The sequence below is a fragment of the Sus scrofa genome, chromosome 5 (assembly GCF_054392235.1).
Source record: "Sus scrofa isolate SSC_HxYL_T2T_F1_AM1 chromosome 5, Sscrofa_HxYL_maternal_Yorkshire_Landrace_v2.0, whole genome shotgun sequence".
Classification (NCBI taxonomy): domain Eukaryota; kingdom Metazoa; phylum Chordata; class Mammalia; order Artiodactyla; family Suidae; genus Sus; species Sus scrofa.
Genome location: NC_139387.1, coordinates 77,947,888 through 77,971,821, shown reverse-complemented (window position 1 = coordinate 77,971,821; position 23,934 = coordinate 77,947,888). Strand labels below are relative to the sequence as shown.

General features: G+C 37.3%; 1 protein-coding gene across 11 annotated transcripts in view; it reads left to right on the top strand.

Annotated features, from left to right (window-relative positions):
- Positions 1–23,934, top strand: part of KIF21A (kinesin family member 21A) — a 141,163-nt gene that overhangs the window by 48,867 nt on the left and 68,362 nt on the right. For all 11 annotated transcript variants that reach the window (XM_013997932.3, XM_013997931.3, XM_013997935.3 and 8 more), the window contains exons 2-7: positions 16,677–16,899; positions 17,030–17,212; positions 18,559–18,708; positions 19,405–19,539; positions 20,041–20,208; positions 22,306–22,421. In XM_013997932.3, coding sequence (XP_013853386.2) covers positions 16,677–16,899; positions 17,030–17,212; positions 18,559–18,708; positions 19,405–19,539; positions 20,041–20,208; positions 22,306–22,421 — 975 coding nt within the window. The remainder of the gene's footprint in view (positions 1–16,676; positions 16,900–17,029; positions 17,213–18,558; positions 18,709–19,404; positions 19,540–20,040; positions 20,209–22,305; positions 22,422–23,934) is intronic.

Here is a 23,934-nt window from a genome sequence, read left to right as displayed (position 1 = left end):
GGTAACAACCCAACTAGTATCCATTAAGATGTGGGTTTGATCCCTGGTCCGGCTCAGCGGGTAACAATCCAGCGTTGCCATGAGCTGTGGCGTAGGTCGCAGATGCAGCTCGGATCCTGTGTTGCTGTGGCTGTGGTGTTGGCCAGCAGCTCCGATTCAATCTCTAGCTTGGAAGCTGCCATATGCTGTGGGTGTGTCCCTAAAAAGATAAAACAAAACAAACTCTAGACTTCAGTGCTAGGGTGATGGCATGATATATAAATTTAACTGTCTTTATAACCATTTAGTCTGAAGTTTGCCTCAAAGTGACTGCAATGAATATGCTCATGTGCTTTACATTTGAGCTTTAAAATATATTTCTATGTGCTTAAAACTTTATTTCTTGGAGTTCCCGTCATGGCTCAGTGGTTAACGGATCTGACTAGGAACGATGTGGTTGCAGGTTCGATCCCTGACCTTGCTCAGTGGGTTAAGGATCCGGCGTTGCCATGAGCTGTGGTGTAGGTTGCAAATGTGCTTGGATCCTGCATTGCTGTGGCTCTGGCGTAGGCCGGCAGCAACAGCTCCAATTTGACCCCTAGCCTGGGAACCTCCATATTGCCGAGGGAGAAGCCCTAGAAAAAGCAAAAAGACAAAAAACAAACAAACAAAAACCCTTTATTTCTTCACTTGGTTTCTTTCTCCCTCATTAATACTTCGGTAAATAGAGAGTAGAACACAAATAGCATCGAGTGTAAAGGATTTACACTGAAGTTCTCCCAGCTGCAGAGAGAGAAAGTGTGTAATGTACTCTTAAATTAGAAATTTTGAGGGAGGCCTCAAGTTTCATCTACAAAATTAGTACAGGAGTTCCCCGGTGGCATAGCAGTTTTAGGAGCTGGTTTCAGATCCAGCATTGTCACTGCTGTGGCCATGGCCAAATTTTTTTTTTTTAAAGTTAGTACAAATTTTGTGTGTAGTCCATTTTGTATACTCATTCTATAAATATGCTTGTTTTGTAAATATGAAAATGTTTACAGTACTTATTTTACCAAGCGTAAAATTGACACTCCAGGAAGACACGTGTTATTTTCTCTGTCTCTGACACTAAGGCATACCTCTTGGGATATACATGAAATAGGTGAGAACTTGGGTAGTTGGATTTATAAAACTCACCCTACATGCTTTATTTATATTCATTGGCAACCAGTGATGAAATGAAAAGATAACTGATATGGCTACAGGTGTGATTCATTTTCACTTCCGTCTCCTTCCCTGTATTCCCACTGGTTGCTTCCTGAGCCACTGATGTCATATAGCTGATTCCTCATTCTGGAAGTCTCTAATCAATGTCACATTTCTAAGAAAGAACTTTCTTGACCTTGGCAGAGAAAATGTAAGGTGACATTTCATGATCCTGCCTTCAGGTGTTTACATGTTTCTGAAATCCCCTCCTATTCAGTTTGGGCAGTCTCTATGAATTGCTTCTTAACAGTAGAATTTGGCAGGAGTGATGCAAAGTCACTACCGTGACTGCATTATTTTATTTAAGACTCAGTTTTAGCAGACTGGAACAAGAAATTCTCATGGTAGTTTTGAAGCAATGCACTGTCTTGTTGTAAGAGGGCCATATGGCTAAGAGCTGAGAGTGGAATGTAGTGGCTGAGAACTCCTCATCTGCCAGCAACGGAACAAGGAGCTCAAACCCACAACCACAAGCAACTGAATTTTCCCACCAGCTTGAATGAGCTTGGAAGAGGATCCTGAAACTCTAACTGAGAATGCTGCCCATTGATTTCAGCCTGTACGATTTGGAGCAGAGGTCCCAGGCTGGATTGCTTGCTTGCTTGCTTGCTTGCTTGCTTGCTTGCTTTTTAGGGCTGCACCCTCGACATGTGAAAGTTCCCAGGCGAGGGGTCAAGTCAGAGCTACAGCTGCCGACCTACTCCCCAGCCACAGCTACACGGGATCTGAGCCATGTCTGCAACCTACACCACAGCTCACGGCAACACTGGATCCCCGACCCAGTGAGCACGGCCAGGGATGGAATCTTCATCCTTATGGATGCTAGTGAGATTGGTTTTCCTCTGAGTCACGACAGTTGAACGCCAATCCTCTTCAATTTGTCTTGCTCAACTGCTGACTCCTTCATCCCTCTGACAACCACCATTTTGTTCCCCTCTATCTGTGAGTGTTTTCATTTTGTTTTGTTTGTTTAGATATCGCATGTAAGTGCGATCATATGGTATTTATCTTTAATTTATTTCTCTTAGCATAATACCCTTTAGATCCATCCATGTTGTTGCAAATGGAAAGATTTCATTCTTTTTTATGGCTAAGTAATATTCCACTGTGTATTTATTTGTGTGTATGTGAGAGGGAATGTGTCTATACAAACATGCATACAGCACCCTGCATCTTCTTTGTCCATTCACTTATTGATGGATACTTAATTTGCTTCCATATCTTGGCTATTATACGTAATGTTGCAGTGACCATTAATGTGCGTGTCTTTTCAAATTAGTATTTTTGTTTTCTTTGGGTAAATACCCAGAAGTGAAATAGCTAAAGCACATGTAGTTCTGTCTTTTAATTTTTTTTTTTCTTTTTTGCCCTCACCCACAGCATATAGAAGTTCCTGGGCCAGGGATCTTACCTGAGCTCCAGCCGTGACTTATGCCACGTCTGTGGCAACGCCAGATCCTTAACCCACTACACTGGGCCAGGGATCAAAACTATGCCACCTTAGAGACAATGCCAGATCTTCAACCTGCTGTAGGAACTCCAATCTTTTTTTGGTGGAATCCCCATACTGCTTACCATAGTGGCTATGTTAATTTACAGTCCCACTAACAATCTTCAAGGGTTCTTTTTTGTCCACATCCTCATTTGTTGAGGTTTTTTTTTTTTTGGTCTTTTTGCCATTTCTTGGGCTGCTCCCGCAGCATATGGAGGTTTCCAGGCTAGGGGTCGAATTGGAGCTGTAGCCACCGGCCTACGCCAGAGCCACAGCAACACAGGATCCGAGCCGCGTCTGAGACCTACACCACAGCTCACGGCAACGCTGGATCCTTAACCCACTGAGCAAGACCAGGGATCGAACCTGCAACCCCATGGTTCCTAGTCAGATTCGTTAACCACTGAGCCGAGGTGGGAATTCCCTGTTGAGATTTTTATCATAAATGGATGTTGAATCTTGTAAAAAGCTTTTCCTGCATCTTGATATTATCATATGATTTTTATCCTTTGTTTTGTTAATATGATGTATTGCATGGATTGATTTGCGTATGTTGAACCATTCTTGCACCCCTTGAATAAATGCAAGATGATCATGGTGTATCATCCTTTTTTTTTTTTTTTTTGGTATTTTTGCCATTTCTTGGACTGCTCCCTCAGCATGTGGAGGTTCCCAGGCTAGGTGTCGAATTGGAGCTGAGCTGCCAGCCTACGCCAGAGCCACAGCAATGCAGGATCCGAGCCACGTCTGCGACCTACACCACAGCTCATGGCAACACCGGATCCTTAACCCACTGAGCAAGGGCAGGGATCGAACCCGCAACCTCATGGTTCCTAGTCGAATTCATTAACCACTGCGCCACGACGGGAACTCCCATCCTTTTAATATATTGTTGAATTTGATTTGCTGATGTTTTGTTGGAGTTGCTTTGCATCTATATTCATCAGTGATATTGGCCTGTGATTTTCTTTTTTTGTAGTGTCTGACTTTGGTATCAGAGTGATGCTGACCTAACAGAAAGAGCTTGGAAGCTTTCCTTTCTCTTCAGTTTTTTGAAATAGTCTGAGAAAGTGTTAATTCTTCTTTAAGCATTTTGTAGAATTCCCCTCTGAAGCCAACTGGTTTTGTACTTTGTTTGTTGGAAGTTTTTGATTAGTGATTCAGTTTCAGTAATTAATCTGTTCAGATTTTCTATTTCTTCCTGATTCAGAATTGTAGGATTATATGTTCATAGGATTTTATCCATTTCTTCTAGGGTGTTTAATTTGTTTGCATAGAATTGTTCATAGTAATTATAATTGTTCATAATTATAAATTAGTAGTGTATTATGGTCCCTTGCATTTTTGTGTGTGTCAGTTGTAACTTCTCTTTTTTCATTTCTAATTTCTTTAAGCCCTCTCCTTGTTTTCTCAGTGACTCTGGCTAAAGTTTTATTAATTTTGTAGATCTTTTCAAAGAACCAACTCTTAGTTTCATTGATCTTTTCTATTTTTTTTCACGCCTCTTTCATTTATTTCCACTCTGGTCTTTATTATTTCCTTTCTTCTACTGAATTTGGGTTTTGTTTACTTTCTTTTGTTCATTTTGGTGTACAATTATATTGTTGGAGATTTTTCTTATTTCCTGAGGTAGGCCTGTATCATTATAAACATCCTCTCAGAATTGCTTTTGCAGCATTGTATAGGTTTTCATCATGGTATTTCCATTTTCATTTATTTCCAGATATTTTTTCATTTACTCTTTATTATTTTCAGTGACCCATTGAATATTGAGGAGCATACTGTTTAGACTCCAGTTTTATTTCTTGTAGATAATTTCTAGTCTCATTAACTATGTTTGAAAAAGATGCTTAATATGAGTTCCGTCTTCTTAAATTTATTGAGCCTTGTTTTGTGGCATAGTGTGAGACTGTTCCATGTGCACTTGAAAAGAATAGGTATCCTCTGTTTTAGGGTGAAATATTCTGTATATATCTATTAATTTCACCTGGTCAAATATGTAACTTAAAGCCAGTGTTTCCTTATTGATTTTCTGTCTGGATTATCTGTCCATTGATGTAAGTGGGTATTAAAGTCCCTCCCTATTATTGTGTTACTGTCAGTTTCTCCCTTTATGTCTGTTAATATTTGCTTTAAGTATTATTTAGGTGGTCCTATGTTGGGTACATATATATTTACAATTGGTATATCTTCTTCTTTGGTCTTCCTGGGACCCTTAGTCATTATGTAATGTCCTTCTGTATTTATTATTACAGTGTTTATTTTATTTATTTATTTGTTGTTTATTTATTTATTTATTCTCTTTTTAGGGTCACACCTGCAGCATACGGAAGTTCTCAGGTTAGGGGTCGAATTGGAGCTGTAGCTGATGGCCTACATCACAGCCATAGCAGCACAGGATCCAAGCTGCGTCTGCAACTTACACCACCACTCACAGCAATGCCAGATCCTTAACCCATTGAGTGAGCCTGGGGATTTTGAACCAGTATCCTCATGGATACTAGCTGGGTTCGTTACCACTGAATCATGACAAGAACTCCTTGCAGTATTTAAAGCCTGTTTTGTCTGATATAAGTGTTGCTACTCTGGCTTTCTTTTCATTTTTATTTGCATGGGATACTTTTTCCCAATACCCTCATTTTCCGTCTGTACGTGCCTTTATATCTGAAGTCAGTCTCTTATTGGCAGCATATATATGGATCTTGTTTTTATATCTGTTTGGCCACCCTATGTCTTAGAGCATTTTGTCTGTTTACATTTAAAATAAATATTGATAGGTAAATACTTATTGCCATTTTCTTAATTGTTTTCTGGTATTTTTTATATTTTTTTGTTTATTTATTCTTTTGCTCTCTTGTGCTTCGATGACTATCTTTTGTTTATATTTGCATTCTTTTCTCTTTATTTTTGTGTGTCTTGTAGGTTTTTTTATTTGTGGTTTCCACAAGGTTCATATATTATAATCTATGTATATAGATGTATATTTAAGTTGATAATTTCTCAGGTTTTTTTGTTGTTGTTGTTTTTGTTATTTGTTGTTGTTTTTTTGTCTTCTTAGGGCCACTCCCATGGCATTTGGAAGTTCCCAGGCTGGGGTCAAATCAGAGCTGCAGCTGCTGGCCTGTGCTGCAGCCACAGCAACACCAAATATGAGCCATGTTTGTGACCTACGGCGCAGCTCTCAGCAATGCAGGCCCACTGACTGTGGCCATGGATTGAACTCACATCCTCATGGGTACTAGGCCAGTTCATTACCGCTGAGTCACAATGGGAACTCCAATACTTTTTCAGTTTGAATGCATTATGGTAACTCTTCACTTTTACCATCCTTCACCTGTCCCAACATTTTATGGGTTTTTTTTTTTTTTTTTCTTTTTAGGGTCACACCCATAGCATATGGAGGCTAGGGGTCTAATCGGAGCTACAGCTGCCAGTCTATGTCACAGCCACAGCAAGGCCAGATCTGAGCTGTATCTGCAACCTATACCACAGCTCATGGCAAGGCCAGATCCTTAATCCACTGAGGGAGGCCAGGGATTGAACCCGCAACCTCATGGTTCCTAGTTAGATTTCCACTGTGCCGCAATGGGAACTCCCCAACATTTTATATTTTTGACATCATATTTTATATCTTTTTGTTTTGTTTTGTGAATTCCTTAACTACTGAGTTACTGAGTTTTCACCTATTATTTCTTTTTTCTTTCTTTTATTTTTTATTATTTTTTATTTATTTATTTATTTATTTTTTGTCTTTTGTCTTTTTAGGGCTGCACCTGAGGCATATGAAGTTCCCAGCCTGGGGATTGAATCAGAACTGCAGCTGCCAGCCTACACCACAGCCACAGCAATGCAGGATCCAAGCCACATCTGTGACCTATACCAAAGCTCACGGCAATGACAGATCTTTAACCCACTGAGCAAGGTAGGGATCAAACCCACATCCTCATGGATATTAGTTGGGTTTATTATCCACTGAGCCACTATGGGAACTCCTCACCTATTATTTCTTAGCTGTTATTATTTCTTAACTACTGATTTTTCACCTATTATTTCTTCACTAGGTTCTCTGCCCCTTTCTCTTTCTTCTCCTTCTGGGACCCTCATAATGTGAGTGTTAGTAGGCTTGATGTTGTCAGAGAAGTCCCTTAAAGTGTCCTCATTTTTAAAAATCCTCCCCCCCGCCCCCCGCTTGGATGATTTCCATTACTTTGTCTTCTCGATTGCCAGTCTGTTCTTTTTTAATTAAGAAACAAATGTGAGGAGTTCCCATTGTGGCACAGCAGAAATGAATCTGACTAGGAACCATAGGATGAGGGTTCGATCCCTGGCCCCCACTCAGCGGGCTAAGGATCTGATATTGCCGTGAGCTGTGGTGTAGGTTGCAGATGTGCAGCTTGGATCCCACATTACTGTGGCTGTGGTGTAGGCCAGCAACTGTAGTTTGATTTAGCCCCTAACCTGGGAACTTGCATATGCCGTGGGTGTGGCCCTAAAAAGCAAAAAAAAAAGTTAAAGTAGGTGAAGTAGGGCAGATTCTTAATGTGTATCTACTAACAGAAATATGGACGTAAACTAGGAGAGAGTCAGACAAGGGACCAAGAATTCCAGTGACTTAGTTGTGGTGACAAAATGCCCTCTTAAGAAATGGAAGAGAGGACTTAGTAAGATATAATTAACATGAAGATATCAAAGTGAATATTAGTAAGTAGCATCCAAAATAATGATCATCTACTGACAAATGAGACCAAGAGAGGGAAAAGGTCTGTTCAAGGAACAGATTTATTGGTGTCCTGTCAGAAGAGCAAAGGTGCTAACAAGGTGTCAAGTGGGCTAGTTACAGAGAGCTGTAAGTAAAAGAGCCACACAGAGCAGGAATCAGGTCAGATTATTGAGTAAACTGGAGACCAACCACAGTCACATGAGGATGAGATCAGAATAACTCAAACGAAAAAAGAAGAGATAGTTTACAAAGACATTTAGGAAATGGAAAAGTTTGTCATGCCTATGAAACTGTAGATTGAGGACAATAGTGTTTTCCAACAAAATAAGAGATCAGCAATGGCCACTTTGTGTGTCATTCCTCTTCTGTTTGTGGCTGGGGTGGGCGGGGGATGAAAATAACTTGGCCAGTCACCTAGCAAAGAAAGGCTTGTCTCTTGTAATGCTTTTAATGAGAGAGAGAACCAGAGGGATAGGAAAGATGAGGGTGAATGAAGAAGTCTGGAAAAACAAACACAACTGTATGTGTTTAAGTTCAAATTATAGGTTTGATTGCCTGTATCTTTGGGCTTAGGCTAATGAGTGATGTTAGTGCCATTTTTATAATTTAGAAAAAAATTATGGGTGACAAGTACTGGGAGGGTATAAATTACAACATTCATTTATTTATTTTCCTTAAAGCAGCATCCTTTTAGTAACTACAAGCCAACATTCTTGTCACTAGCATTTAATTGAGTTTATTTCAGCATGAGGACAAATGTGCCATAACAATTTAATTCCCCCTTTTAAAAGAACCTGTTACTCGAGGGCTTGGTTCTTTTCCATTCTGAATGAAATTTCCTTACTGGCTATATGGGGGTAGTGACAATGATAAAAATATTAAAAGGATAAAAATTCCTGTTTTGGCTTCTACTGTACTCTGTGCTGAGATGAATAGCAGGATAATGAGGCTTGACTATTTATTACTATGAAAAGGTTTTAATTTCGGATTATGACATTGCAAATGAAAGTGTAACATATTTAGTTTGATTATCTTTGCATAGCAGTACATATGTGTGTGTGTATGTATTTGTATGTATATGTACACACATATCCAGGTAATGTTCTCTATTGTATTATACTTCCATTTCGGACATAATAGTTTTCCATTTAATTGTTCTAAGGACTCAGTGTACACAGAGGGTATTTGAAAAATATGACAGTAGTTTGGGAAGCCAAAGAATAAATCATGCATTCTATTTGCTTTTTTTTTTTTTTTGCTTTTTGCTTTTTAGGACCACACCCATGGCATATGGAGGTTCCCAGGCTAGGGGTCAAATCGGAGCTGTAGCTGTCAGCCTCCGCCAGAGCCACAGCAATGCCAGATCTGAACAACATCTGTGACCTACACCACAGCTCACAGCAACACTGGATCCTTAACCCACTGAGCAAGGACAGGTTCCTAGTCTGATTCATTTCTGCTGAGCCACAATGGGAACTCCAAAAATCATGCATTCTTTAATGTGCTGGAAAGCCCAAATGGATTTAAAATGCTAAGGTGTCTCATGAAGTAACTGACTGGGGAAATTTTCAAGTGGTGCTGTAATAACAACAGCAGCAACAGCAACGACAATGACACTTTATACCTACTTAGGCTTTCATTACTATACATTATCTCATTTGTTCAAGGTGCTGTGATGTGGGTTTTGTGACAGTAATATTACCATTTGATGGATAAAGAAATTGCAGCTAAGAGAGTGACTTGCTAAAGGTCACAGTATGTGTTAAGATCTGCACAGTCTGAGATTTTACCCTGTTTACAAGTTAATAAGCTAGTCTTTTACTGTTTCATGTGCAGTGGCAGAAGACAGAGGACTCCTGAGTTGTAGACAAGGAAATTTTATTACAGTAATAAACATCATGAATGTCACGTGATTTGAACTGCTTTTCCATCCTAACCATCTTATTCAAAGGAGGCAATGCAGGCAGACCTATTACATGGATATCAGGAAACACCAACTTCTCATCACAAGGATAAATATCTTTTTTTTTTTTTTCTTTAATGTTGTATCTATATGAGTTGATGAAAGACCATTGAACTTTTGTGGTAATCATTTCATGATGTAAGTGAAGTCATTATACTGTATACCTGAAACTTAGATACAGTTCTGTACGTCGGTTATATCTTAGTAAAAGTGAAGGAAAAGAAAAAAGGAACATTGAGCTAGAAGATTCACTGTTTTCATTATGTATTCACTGTTTCCATTGCTTTGCCTAAGCAGGTCAGCTCTATGAAGTGGAAGACATTATCCCTACAGGCTGCTTGCTGCACATGCATCCTGGAGAAGTGATCCATGAAAAGAGTAGTCAGGGATTTATGTTCTTGGCATACTTAGCCAGAATGTGCCGGGATGCTGCAGTCTCATGGGGGGTGGCTTCTTCCAATAGGATGTGACAGAATTAAACCTTAAATATAGTTTTGCTGTTTCATGGCTTCAACTGTAATTGGAAAGGAAGCAACTATAAGCCGATTCCCCCAAAATAAATTTTATCTTATTTTTCTGTCTTAACCAGGGCATCTTGAAACTAGTCCTCTTAGCATTTTTGATACTAAAACCAGTTATGATTATTATGAAGGCAAAGAAACAGAAAATAGGATCCAATTTAAGGAAACTACTGGTCTTAGTCCCAGATTCTCCTCTCGTCTTCACTAGCTACTGTCACTGCAAAGAGCCATGATACAGTGTTTCCATAAATGAAGTTCCTTGTCCCTGTGGCCACAGGAGCAATTGCTTTAAAACTGGAGAGAATAATAGGAACCATAAAGAAATAAGGAACCAGTGGCATAACTAATGGTAGATGTAGGGTGTAACAGAAGAAAAAAGATTGTTTATTGATACCTCTTTTAAGTCAGGATTTTGCTTTTCTTAAAGGGATAATTAGAATTTGAAATTAGAAAGAACTTTAGGAATATTAAATCCAGGCTCCTTTATTCATCTTATAGATCAGAAAATTAAGACATAAAATTGTTAAATGTTTACGCAAGATCAAATTTCTAGTAACAGAGTAAAGTGATGGGGCAGAAGTTAGAGTATTGTGATAAGTAAAGTGATGGGGCAGAAGTTAGAGTATTGTGATAATCGCATGCCCAGTACTGGAATGCTACCCCTCCTTTAAGCTAGAGCAGTTTATAGGAGTTCATCAGTAAACATTTGTTGAATTTTTTTGTGATTGAATAAGATATATTCTTAATCCTCAAATAATTCATTTACTTAGTGGATCAATAAGAATGCAACTTGATATCTATTGTTATAAAATCATGTACAAATTGCATAGATTAATTCAAGCCTTATTAATGTACAGCTGTTTGAGCTAGGTCTTGAAAAATTACAGAGGGGTTTCTCTGCAGAGAAGTGGAGGTCTAGCATTCCAAGCAGAGAGGAAACCATGTACATTGGCATGGTGAGTGAAACTATATAAGTTGATCAAGAAATGATCGGTGGTTTGATGTAGCTGAGTGCAACTAGATTTGAGAGTAGAATTGCAGGTAGAATCCAGATTAGGAAAATCTTAGACACTATGCTAAATAAAGTAGGAGATTTTTGAGGGAAAACATTGACATTTTAATTGGTATATGAGGTATGAGGAAAAGAAGAATTCAGAAATCGAAGTCAAATTTAAAAAAAAGAAGGAATGTTACAAAAGCCAACTACTGAGCACTATAGTGTTTGAAGGGTAGCAGAAAATGCACCCTATAATGTGCCAATTTTATATAAGGATTATTTTGACCTGAAGGTAATTAAAAGTAGCAGATACAAAAAATGATCTCTGCCTTCCCCCAATTTGTCTAGAAGCAGGATGTAACTTTTATAAAGGTATTCTTCTGCTTTCTACCAGGAAGGACAGAATTTAATTACCAGAGACTACACCAACAGATCCTACATAACAAACTTCACTTCACCTATCTTCCAGTTCCTCCATATATTTACATTCCCACACTTTTCTGTCCTAGAAACTCAAAAGTCCTTTTTCTTTTTGTTAAGATGCTACATAAACCCAAGTCCTAACCACTCTTGGAGTTACTCATCACTGAATCTTATGTATGCATGATACACAAGTTAATAAACTCTTTGTTTTTTATTTTGTTAATCTGTCTCTTGTCAATCTAATTTACAGGGTCCCAGCAAGGATAATTAGAAAGATGGAGGGGAAAATGTTTCCCTCCCCTACAAGTTGTAAGTAGGATCAAATGCTGAAGAGAAGTCAGAGAGGATGAAAGTAAAAAAGGGTTCATTGTATTTAGAAATAAAAAGGTCATTTTGGAGTTCCCGTCGTGGTGCAGTGGTTAACGAATCCGACTAGGAACCATGAGGTTGCGGGTTCGATCCCTGCCCTTGCTCAGTGGGTTAAGGATCCAGCGTTGCCGTGAGCTGTGGTGTAGGTCGCTCGGATCCCGAGTTGCTGCAGCTCTGGCGTAGGCTGGCGGCTACAGGTCTGATTAGACCCCTAGCCTGGGAACCTCCATATGCCACTGGAGCGGCCCAAGAAATGGCAAAAATACAAAAAAAAAAAAAAAAAGTCATTTTTACCTTCTGTCTAAGCAGTTTCAATAGAGTTGAGAACAGAAGCAAATGGCTACTTGTATATTGATAGAAAGATTCAGAAAATGGAGACAACATTTGTTCAAGTCCTTTTATCTTAAAACTGAATGAATAACAGCCTGTAGCATACTCTGTTTCAAACCTTCAACCTTCACAAACTAGATATAACAAATTATATTTATTTCTCTATGGCTCTCAGTGGGTTTTCCCCTTCAGATCCCACCGTATTGGTCAGGAAAATAACATTCTCTAGGAAGGACAAAAATAGCATTCTGAAGTGGAACTGTCACTGTTCTCTATAACAGCCTCACCCTGTCTACATTCATTTCCAGTGTAACATTTTTAAAAATCCCACCTCCATTAGCAAATTAATATTGTAGATAGAACCCACATTGTTGTTGGCTTTCATAATATAATATTGCTATGGGGTATTAGAATATCTTATTCTAAAAATTTATGACAGAAGTTTTATGCATAATTGTTTTTCTTTAAGAAGCAGTTTTAAATATATCTAGTTGTATGATTACACATTTTAAAAAGGCTGCAGGGCTTTGTTACTATTTCTTAGTGTTAACTGAAATGTTAACATTATTTCTTAGTGTTGGGATTAGACAAGTATGTTTAATGTTCTTATTTTTATATAACAATACAAAGAAAGTATTTCAAAATACTTAGAGTAATAAATGTCAGATTTTAGTTTTAGTCTTCTTTTTCCCAGCAGGGCTAGTATAGTTTGTCTATATTTAATCTCAAATTATGGGTTTTATTGTTTTTTTTTTTTTGTCTTTTTTTGTCTTTTTTGCCTTTTTCCAGGGCCATTCCTGTGGCATATGGAGGTTCCCAGGCTAGGGGTCGAAATGGAGCCGTAGCCACTGGCCTACACCAGAGCTACAGCAACGCGGGATCCGAGACGCGTCTGCAACCTACACCAACAGCTCATAGCAACAGTGGATCCTTAACCCATGAGCAAGGCCAGAGATCGAACCCGTGACCTCATGGTTTCTAGTCAGATTCGTTAACCACTGAGCCACAACGGGAACTCCTCAAATTATGGTTTTTAAATTGAGGTTTATAGCTATGTAAATTTCAAAATTTTTAAAGCAGATTAATTGGCTTGAGTTAGGACTTCATCTAAGAATTTTCGACTTGAGTATAAATGTAGGGATTTTGAGAGTTTAAAATTAGAATTGTCAAAGGAGAATTGAGAAAGTGAATATATCTTTAACTTTTGAAGTATAGTCACCTTCCAGTTATCTGCAAGAGACCATCCCTTTCTAATTGGGAATTTTTCAGACCTGCTGACAAATTGCCATTGCCTGCATCCAATAGAAAAGGGTTCCACCCATCTTTAAAGCCACTGTCTCTCCCCAAACATGCAAATTGTGGAATTGCATATCATCCATCCTTAAAATGCAATCCTCCTTGCCATTAGCAAGGATAATAAATTCAGGTGAGGAGAGGTTGGGAGATTAAGTTCTGAGTAACACTGACATTCTAAAATTGGCTGTCATATCTGCAAGTCAAATAGTGCTTATTCTTTATGTTGAAATGAAATTGGAAGTGTCTTAATAACCAAATAAGTTAGCCTGTGGTTAGAATCATTTACTTAAAATTAATGAGGTGTTGATTTCAAATAGTAGCCTGGTGCTCATTTTCATTTAGATAGTTTTCATGTCTATCTGTTTTATTACATGGAATTTTATGAAGTGTCACAGTGCAGTTATACATCAGAGAGAGAGAGAGAGCAGAATCCTGGGGGAAATGAGGTGGGTTTTAGGAGACAGAAGAGCCTGGGCTCAAATATGACTTTATGTTGGAATGCAGTTAGGTGAGAGCTTCCTAAAGGAGTGAAATCTAAACAGAGATTGAAAACAGAGACTGAAGGATAGGAAACATGAGATGCTCGGGCTGGAATATGACTTGGGAGGTAATTGAGAAGATGGAAGAGTGTTCAAGAGAAGAGAAAAACATATTTGAAGGCATAGAGGCTAGAGGGAGCATACCTTGTTAGTGAAACTGGTTAAAAATAAATCATCACCACCATCACTAACCAAAATGCTTTGATGCAAAGATGGAGCATGGCAAGAGGAGATGGCAGAGCCATTTAGGGATATACCAAAGGGTTTTAAGAAAGGTAGTGAGCAGCTTCCTATTTTACAAATATCATTGATATTGCACTCTGTGGAACAGGTTGTGGGGAGGGGGCAAGATTTGACACAGGCTAACTGGTGAGCAGACTTTTCCAATAATCCAAGTAAGAGGTAATGGTGGCTTTGATTTGGGAGGTGTTGATTGGTTGATTGGGAAGGAAGGAAATTGATGAGCTTAAGAGCTATTTCAGAGATAATTAATAGCTCTTAGAGACAGATTAGGTAGATGGAATAGGGAAGAGGGAGTAATTGAGATCGACTCTCCTATTTCTATACTATTTGATGAACAAAATATTATAAAATGAGAAAAGGAAAATAATATTTACAAACTTAAGATAAAATGATATTATAACAAATAAAAGGGTTTCTTATAAGAAGCTACATCTATGGACTATAGAACAGCCCAGGGTAATAGCAGCTTTAGCTCTCTGGCTCTACATTTTCTTGATGAGTAGATAGGAGAAAACCAAATCCCTCATCCTCCTTGGAAGAAGGAGGTGACTGGTGATTCTTCCAAGGAGATGAGGGATTTGGTTTTCTCCTATCTCATTTCATGCATTCATAGGGAGAAGAGGAGTTTGGAAAGAAGGGAATGTTAATTTTGAGAAAGACTACTCATCAAGAAAATGTAGAATCAGAAAGCTAAAGCTGCTATTATCCTGGGCTGTTCTATAGTCCATAGATGTAGCTTCTTATAAGAAACCCTTTTATTTGTTATAATATCATTTTATCTTAACAGTTTGTAAATATTATTTTCCTTTTCTCATTTTATAATATTTTGTTCTTCAGTCAAATAGTGTTAGATATAAAAGGAATCTTGGAAATGATAGTTTCTTTCAATAGGTGAGGAAATTGGAGCTTTGAGAGAAGAACCACATAATATCTGTAGAGAGAGAAAAGTAGAAGAAGCCAAGTCTCTTGAAAGCCACTTCATCCCTCTTTCCAACAAACCTGGCCAGTTTCACATTGATTATTGCATTCTATTAAAAGAAATAAATGAAGTCGAAGACTTTATGAAAAAACCACAAAGGAAGGAAAAAATGAATAAGTAAATATATTCTTTACTGAAAACACTTTTTTGCTAGTACAGAATTCTATTTAAGATAACCAGAGTTACAGAAATTCAATCCCTTCTCAGTATTGCTTTTCCTATCTTCCACTGACTTTCTACCCTGATGAACTGGCAAAGGTTAAAACTCAGGTGATCTGAACTTAGGCTTGGCTTCATCTCTAGCAAATAGATGAACTTGTTCCACGTCTATAGACTTCTGTTTCTGTGTCTCAGAAAATAAGACTATGGAACCAGATTCCTTTAAAATCCTTTCTCTTAGTTCCTGTTGTGGCTCAGTGGGTTAAGAACCCGACGTTGTCTTTGTGAGGATGTGGGTTCGATCTCTGGCCTTGCTCAGTGGGTCAGGGATCCAGTATTTGCTGCAAGCTGTGGCATAGGTTGCAGATGCAGTTTGGATCTGGTGTTGCCATGGCTGTGGTGTAGGCCGGCAGCTGCAGCTCTGATTCTACCCCTGGCCCGGGAACTTCCATATGCTGCAGATGTGGCCATAAAAAGAAAAAAAGTCCTTTCTTTTTTCTATCATTTTATGTTGTTTGTCACTGGTTGTCTTTACTTTCTTCCCTAAACTGCTTCTCCTTCTCCATGGCAAATAGGAACCTCTTAAAAGACCTCGATACAGTAAGTCAGAGATGTGTATGTCTAGGATAGCGCTGCTTATGGAGTGAATAGAATAAGGCCAGATAAATATACTTTCCTTTTTTGGAAATATAGGCCTTGAAATCAGGTAGAGAAGGCAAAAGAGGAAGGTCCTAGAATCTGAAGTAGATGAAGGTAGGGTGTAGGGCAGATTTAATGCTGTAGTCTTCCAAGTAGAGAGAGAACACCCATGGCAATGTACATGATGATTCACTGATTTTGGAGAGAAAATATCAAAGTTCTATTTTTATTTTGAATTTCTTCTCAAAATTCTGTTTTGTATATCATGATATGTGACAAATCAATATAGTACATACATGTATTTATAAATGAATATATACATTCATATATGGGATTATGCTTAATGTATTAAACCAACAGAAGGTTATGGTCAAGTAAGTTTGGAAACCATTAGTGAATAGTTTGAGTCAAGGGCATCCAGGTAAATACTATGTTCTTAATTTCTCTCTGGAAATAAGAGAAGAAATCTAAAACGAAGATAGCAACAAATAGCACTGTGGTGGTTGAATTTATTTAACTGAATCTTTACCTCTTCCAGAGTTAAGGGACAGTATTTACTTGCAAAAGTATTTAAGATTAATTTTACTCTTGTTCATGATTTTTCTGGCGATTGTTAAGTAACTCATACTGACATTGACTCAGTATAAATTTTCAATCCAAGGAGCAAGTAGTTGATTACATTAGTGATTTTTAAAGATCTGGCTAGGAATTTCAAAGTTCAGCTTCTTCAGTTTTTTCCCATTTATTTTATCTTTTTATTTATTTATTTATTCTTCTCACAGAATAAGACCACAGCTTGCCAAAGAAAGGATTGAAGGATGCCATATTTGTACATCTGTCACACCAGGAGAACCTCAAGTCTTCCTAGGGAAAGATAAAGCTTTCACTTTTGATTATGTGTTTGACATTGACTCCCAGCAAGAGCAGATATACACTCAGTGTATAGAAAAACTAATTGAAGGTTGTTTTGAAGGATATAATGCTACAGTTTTTGCCTATGGACAAGTAAGTACCAAGTTGTTTTCATAGAAACTGTAACTTTTTGGAAGTGTCAATTCAGTTGCACTTTAATTTTTGTCACTTGAAATTATGTTATTAAGGTCAAACACCTAACTTTCTCTGTTCTTTTATTCAGACTGGAGCTGGCAAAACATATACAATGGGAACAGGATTTGATGTTAACATCATTGAGGAAGAACAGGGTATTATTTCTCGTGCTGTTAAACACCTTTTCAAGAGTATTGAAGAAAAAAAACATGCTTCAATTAAAAATGGACTTCCTTCTCCAGATTTTAAAGTCAATGCCCAATTCTTAGAGGTAATAGTCTAATTGTGTCATTAGTTTCCTTTAAATCTTATTCTTAAGACCATAGTCCTTATGATTTTATACTCCTGCCTCCAGTTTAGTGCTTGGCATGTAGTGTTTAACAAATGCTGTTTGAGTGAATTAACATTAGGTAATAGATAGTAGTAGTAAGAAATAATAGATAATCAGTTTTCCTTACTTTTCGGCATTTAAGATTATAATCAGTTGACCAGTGCCCATAGAGTAAAACAATATTGTTTATTTCAGATTGTCTCTTTGTCCTATAACTACTTAAAATGCAGGTAGGCTCACAAAGCACTGGAAATTCAGGGACTAAGACCAAAAGAGAAGAGGAGAATGTCAGAAATAATGGGATTGATTATGTAACATATATCTGGCTATTACTACAAGAATAGGCAGATGTTTTAAAGGTTGGGGTGGGCTTGGATTAATTTAGGGCAGTCTCGGCTGGTGGGAGGGATGTGACAGTAAGAGGACGTCTCGAATTTGAGCAATATCGCATTTGGATGGACGGTGCCACTCTAATTCTGCGTGCTTGGTCCAGAGAGTGTTCGCGTCTAATTGGATCACCTGAGCTAATCATTTCGATCATTGATGAAACATTTTATTCAGCATGATATAGTGCAAAATAAAACGTAATTCAAATTAACATCAGTTATCTTGCTGTTGATTTTCATGGACATTTCAATTTAGTAAAAACCAAGAATGTGTTTATGCCAAAAGAAAGGTAACTGCTGGTGGAAAAAGAAAAGAAAGTGTTCTTCTATCTTCCCGTCCAATGTTGTTAGACATTGTGACTTGAAGCATGTTGAGAGCAATATAAGCGTGCTCATCGTCTTCTAAGGTGGTAGCACAATCTTGTCAGCCTTTATTGACACAGAAACTGTAATAGCATTGCTGATCTTGCAAAATACTAAGTGTTAATTTTTAAATACATTAAGAAGGTCGTGAAGCTAATGGGAATATGTATTATAGCTCAAGTAGTAGAATTTCTTATAATTCTCTAAGTTTAGCGTTTGTCTACATTTGGTACATATTTTTTTTTAGAATTTGCTTGTATTTATAAATATTTGTTTATCTATTGCGAAGGATTAGTGGAATATTTTAGCTAGTCCTTAACTCACTAGTCATGATGTAGTCTTTTACTCTCCTTATCCTTTGTAAAGGAATCTGGCATTTGTTTGTACTTTTAATCATTTTTATGTGTTATTTTGAAGAAATGTATGTCATCTGGAAGAACTTTTAAGATATGTTTGAAAGATAGCGTGCAGTAGGTGTTATTATAGCCATGAGGCAATTTCTGCTGTCATTAAACTTAAAATATTTCTTTTTGATAGCTATATAATGAAGAGGTTCTTGACTTATTTGATACCACTCGTGATATTGATGCAAAAAATAAAAAATCAAATATAAGGATTCATGAAGATTCAGCTGGTGGAATTTATACTGTGGGCGTCACAACACGTACTGTGAATACAGAATCAGAGGTGACATTATGTTACAGTTAAATAGAAGATATTTGCTTTATTTAAAATATAGCATATAAAATATAGCATATCAGCTTTGCTGATCAAGATATGAAATTTGTATGCTAAGGTGTAACATGGAGTTAAAATCTGATCTCCACTTTTTCCAGGGTTTTCTTTTTTAAAAATATCACAGTTATGATAAAGTCAGTACATTTATTATAGCATTGAAAGAATCTAAGGCAATATTTGTATGGTTTTTCATAGCTAGAAAAAAGGGTTAGAATTGAAAGTCAAGGATGAGACCATGGTCCTTTTGTGCTTTTTGCTGTAACATATGTATCATGGCTCCTAAAGAGAGACTGTTTAGTAAAGTTACAGAAAAATATTTCAACAGAAGATGCAGAAGAGCCTGAGCAATCCCAGCCATTGCTTGGTTTATTCCAAAGTGTTCTACTGTAATCGTTTTGAAATGGAAGCTGCAACTGTCAGCAAATGGCAAACAATGGAATCTCAGTGTTTTCTCCTATTTAAAAAATACACTATTATAGTAAGAAGTTCAGCTCAAAATGTGCCTGTAACTAAAATAATAAGAAAATCTACATCTGTTGCATCCTTTAACATGGGATTTTAAGCATTTGCTCAGACTTCTCATTGTATGGATGTTGTTTATTAAGTACTGTTGAAGTGAAACCCTTTCTTCTTTCCCTTTTCCAGATGATGCAGTGTTTGAAGCTGGGTGCTTTATCCCGGACCACTGCCAGTACCCAAATGAATGTCCAGAGCTCTCGTTCACATGCCATTTTTACCATTCACTTGTCTCAAACCAGAATGTGTCCACAAATAGATACTGTGAGTTATTAGGTCTAATTTTTTAAACTTTCAGGCTTCATTTCCCTAAAATCATATGAATTCTCATAGAGAACATTTGTATCAAATTTGGTTTGAGCATTCCTTTTCCTAATGAGATGTCCTGTGTAAGCTAAAGCTGGTTAACCATGTAAGATTTTCAAATTAAAAAAAAAAAAAATTGGATATATGTCTGCAACGGACAGAAAGCATGCTGTGGCTATGTGGTGATGGACATAGTTACCCAAGACCCTTTATTTTGAGGATTTTATGCTACAAGTTTCCCTTTGACATAAGTAAAGCTTCAGCTGATAAAACAGTTGGGTTTTGACCTTCTCTTACCCAATTTTGTTTAAACTTCTAATTTCAACAGATATTTTTGTGCTTATATTTATTTGGCCACATGCTTATATTTGATTTTATACATAATGGGGACAAAGTGGGATTGAAGGATATTTAGTATCATCTTAATAAAATATTTTTAATTATTTTCCTCAATTGCAGGAGAATGCAATTGATAATAAGGTGATTTCTGAATCATCACAGATGAATGAATTTGAAACTCTGACTGCAAAGTTCCATTTTGTTGATCTGGCAGGATCAGAACGACTGAAGCGAACTGGAGCTACAGGCGAGAGGGCAAAAGAAGGCATTTCCATCAACTGTGGACTTGTAAGAATAAGACTAAGGCTTATGCTGAGAATACATCAGGGCTATTTTATTGTTCTTCCCCTTTTGTAATTCATAATACCCAAGTGGAAATCCTTCTTGTACTGGGCTGAGAAATGAAAGTTGCTATAAACTTAGGAGTAATGCGTTGACTTTTGACTGTGTAATGTTGGCTTTTTTCTCCTTTTCACATTGCAAATTTTCTTTATGTGTAAAAATTTAATTGGATTAAATTTTATGATGTGTGCACACCATAATACCTATAACAAATTATTTTAAAATTATTTTCACATTTAAAAATAATACTGTTTTAATAATAAATATGGGATGACTTTCAAAGTAGCTTTTTTGCTAACCTTCTATGACAGACTTTAGTTTGGAAACTATGATCAAATGTTTTTTAGTCATGATTGTTTCAGAATGGGTACTTTTGTAGATTGTATTAGGAATTAACTTTAATTCCATGTTATCTAGTAATTCTGATTGGAAAACGTCTTGTGTTTGAATTAGCCTAAAACTTCTATTATATGGAAGAACACATTTAGCACCAAATTTTTGTTTTAAATGTTTTATTGATTTCATTATAAAATTGGTCATTTGTTCCTATTTAAAAGTAATGACACCCTAAATTTCTATGATGCTGACAGCATCAGGACAGGTGTTTTCTGCTTTGCTTCTGTCCCTTTCTTTCTAGTACTGGGGCTCCAAGCCTGTGGTCCTTTTTTGTCATTGCCCAATATTTGCTCTTATGTGATTGCAGCCCCTTCTGTGGGGGAATTATCAACCAAAGCAGATTAGAGAGAGCCAGCCTTCCCAACATCATTACCCATCCTGATGCTCCCAGCATATGGTAGAATATTGTGTTAGAGGGAGCGAGTGACCTGGAGCCTGGACTTTGTGTATTGTTTTGAATTTCTTGGTAGATAAAATCATGGTGGTAATTACATTTGTGCTGTCAGGAAAAGACAGCAGTCATTGCTCTTCAAGCTATTGAAGCATGTTCAGTGGTGGACACATGTGGTAGAGGTTCTGTACGGCCAGAGGTTAAACTTGTAGCTTCTCTGGAAAAGGGGGACTAAGACAGCGTGATGCTGATACCCTCTGCACAATCCTTTGGTTCTAACCAAGACAAGGTTGTAGATGTTTGCATTACTGAAGGCAAGTGTGACCAGCATTTAGGAAAATACTTATGCTGTAGGTACTAGTTCAGTGACAGCAGGAAAAGTAGTAGAATTGGCAGAAGGAGCGACTAAAGTATTCTGTAATTTGACTTTGTTTTTTTAAATATTGGGTGCTTAGCACATAAAATCAGTGAATTTCTAAGTACCACTATCCTTGCATTAGGAATACCTTGTTCAGAGATATCCTACTCATACTTTTATTGTGGTTAAAGGAGATTTTGTTTTCTCCTCAGGGAGCTATAGTGCAACAAGAAAGTTTCATGAAACTGTTAAACTAACAGTTTATTTCTTCATTGAGTTGAGGAGAAGAATTTTGCAGCATGAGTTGGCAATTTTGGCAATTTGAGGGGGATACAACCTGATACTCTGATAATTCTAGGCATGGTCAGAAGTCATCAATCATATAACATTTCTATTTATAAAGGAAATCTCTGAATAGAAGTTTAAGTATTTATGAATTATTGGTATATTTAATTTATTGGTTGTCAGTTTTTAGTATTTAATATGGAAAGCTTTGAAGTTTACTTTATACTTCAAAATACAAATGTAAAATGAAACCAAACACAAGTGTTCTCAATTCTACCATGGTTCATATTATTTTCTATAAGCTTTCATTTTTTTTTTTTTTTTCTTTTTGGCTGCACTTGAATCAAATGGAAGTTCCTGGGCCAGGGATCAAATCTGAGCTGCTGCTGTGACCTCTGCCACACCTGTGGCAACACCAAATCCTTAACGCATTGCACTGGGCCAAGGATCAAACCCATGCCTCACAGCAACCTGAGCCATCACAGAGACAGTGCTGGATCCTTAACCCTCTGTACCACAGTGGGAACTCCTGTAAGCTTTCATTATTTAAAAGTGTTGTATTATAATTAGGACATTTTTATCATGAAAATTTTCCTTTCTTTTTGTCTTTTAGTTGGCACTTGGCAATGTAATAAGTGCATTGGGAGACAAGAGCAAGAGGGCCACTCATGTTCCCTATAGAGATTCTAAGCTGACGAGACTACTGCAGGATTCTCTTGGGGGTAATAGGTATGTGTTAGTGTTCTTCTCTTTTTTTTCCTTTTTTTTTTTTTTTTTTTTTTTGTCTTTTTAGGGCTGCACCACCAGCATATGGAGGTCCCAGGCTAGGAGTCAAATCAGAACTGTAGGAGTTCCCGTCGTGGCGCAGTGGTTAACGAATCCGACTAGGAACCATGAGGTTGCCGGTTCGGTTCCTGCCCTTGCTCAGTGGGTTAACGATCCGGCGTTGCCGTGAGCTGTGGTGTAGGTTGCAGACGCGGCTCGGATCCCGCGTTGCTGTGGCTCTGGCGTAGGCCGGTGGCTACAGCTCCAATTCAACCCCTAGCCTGGGAATCTCCATATGCTGTGGGAGCGGCCCAAGAAATAGCAACAACAACAACAAAAAAGACAAAAGACAAAAAAAAAAAAAAAAAAAAAAAAAAATCAGAACTGTAGCCACTGGCCTATACCACAACCACTGCAATGCCAGATCCAAGCCTCATCTGCAACACACCACAGCTCATGGCAATGCCAGATCCTTAACCCACTGAGTGAGGCCAGGGATTGAACCTGCGTCTTCATGGATGCTAGTCAGATTTGTTTCCGCTGAGCCACGTTGAGAACTCCATATGTATTAGTGTTTATCCTCCATGTTCCTGAATTTCAATTATTCACTATTTTATAAATACGTTTGTAAAGTGATTTATAAGAACTGTTTACGTTGTAAAGCAAATTAATAGGATGAGGAACTAATAATTATTAAATATCCCACATGTGTGGGTTCTTTAGTATGTTGTTATTTTACATATTTTTTAAAGTATCTCCTATTTTATAGATAAAGAGATTGAAATCCAGAGAGGTTAAGTAATTACTTCAGTCACTTAGCTTATAAATGAAGTCCTTGGCATGTGCTCTTTCTACCATATCATCGTTTCAGTTTTAAGTGCTTAGCACATAGTCGATGCCTAAGAAAAATAAATGCTGTCTTCTGTGTAATTACAAAGTAATTTATTATTGATGATTTTTTTATAAAGTCTCCGAAAAATTACATTTTTTTCTACATTTGGGAAAAATTTTTTAATGTTAATTCCGTGAAGTATAGGGTGTTAGCTCGTTATTAACTTTGCCAGAATCACTGATATTCCTCCTTCTCTGTACTTTGCATAGTTTTGATATATTTCATCAGCTGAACATATTCTCTTGGTAATGCATTCCTCTTTATAAACATCAACATGATGACTTTAATAGTGGAAATGTTTTTGGCATTTAAGTTCAATCACATCACAATTGAACAAGTTGCAGACAACTACAATGAATCTATTTTACAGTGTTTTCAGTAGGCTAACAGCATGTTTACTGATGCTGTAAAAAGATCAATAGATGCTGTAAAGTGACCTGGTAAAAGTTGCACACTTTCTCTTTGAACAACTGTTATCCAGAGAGTTTTGATAATGTTGAATCTATTTAGGTTTGAAGTTGGATGGGTTTAGAAATAAAGTGTTTTTTGGGGTGTTTTTTTTTTTTTTTTTTTTTTTTTTTGTCT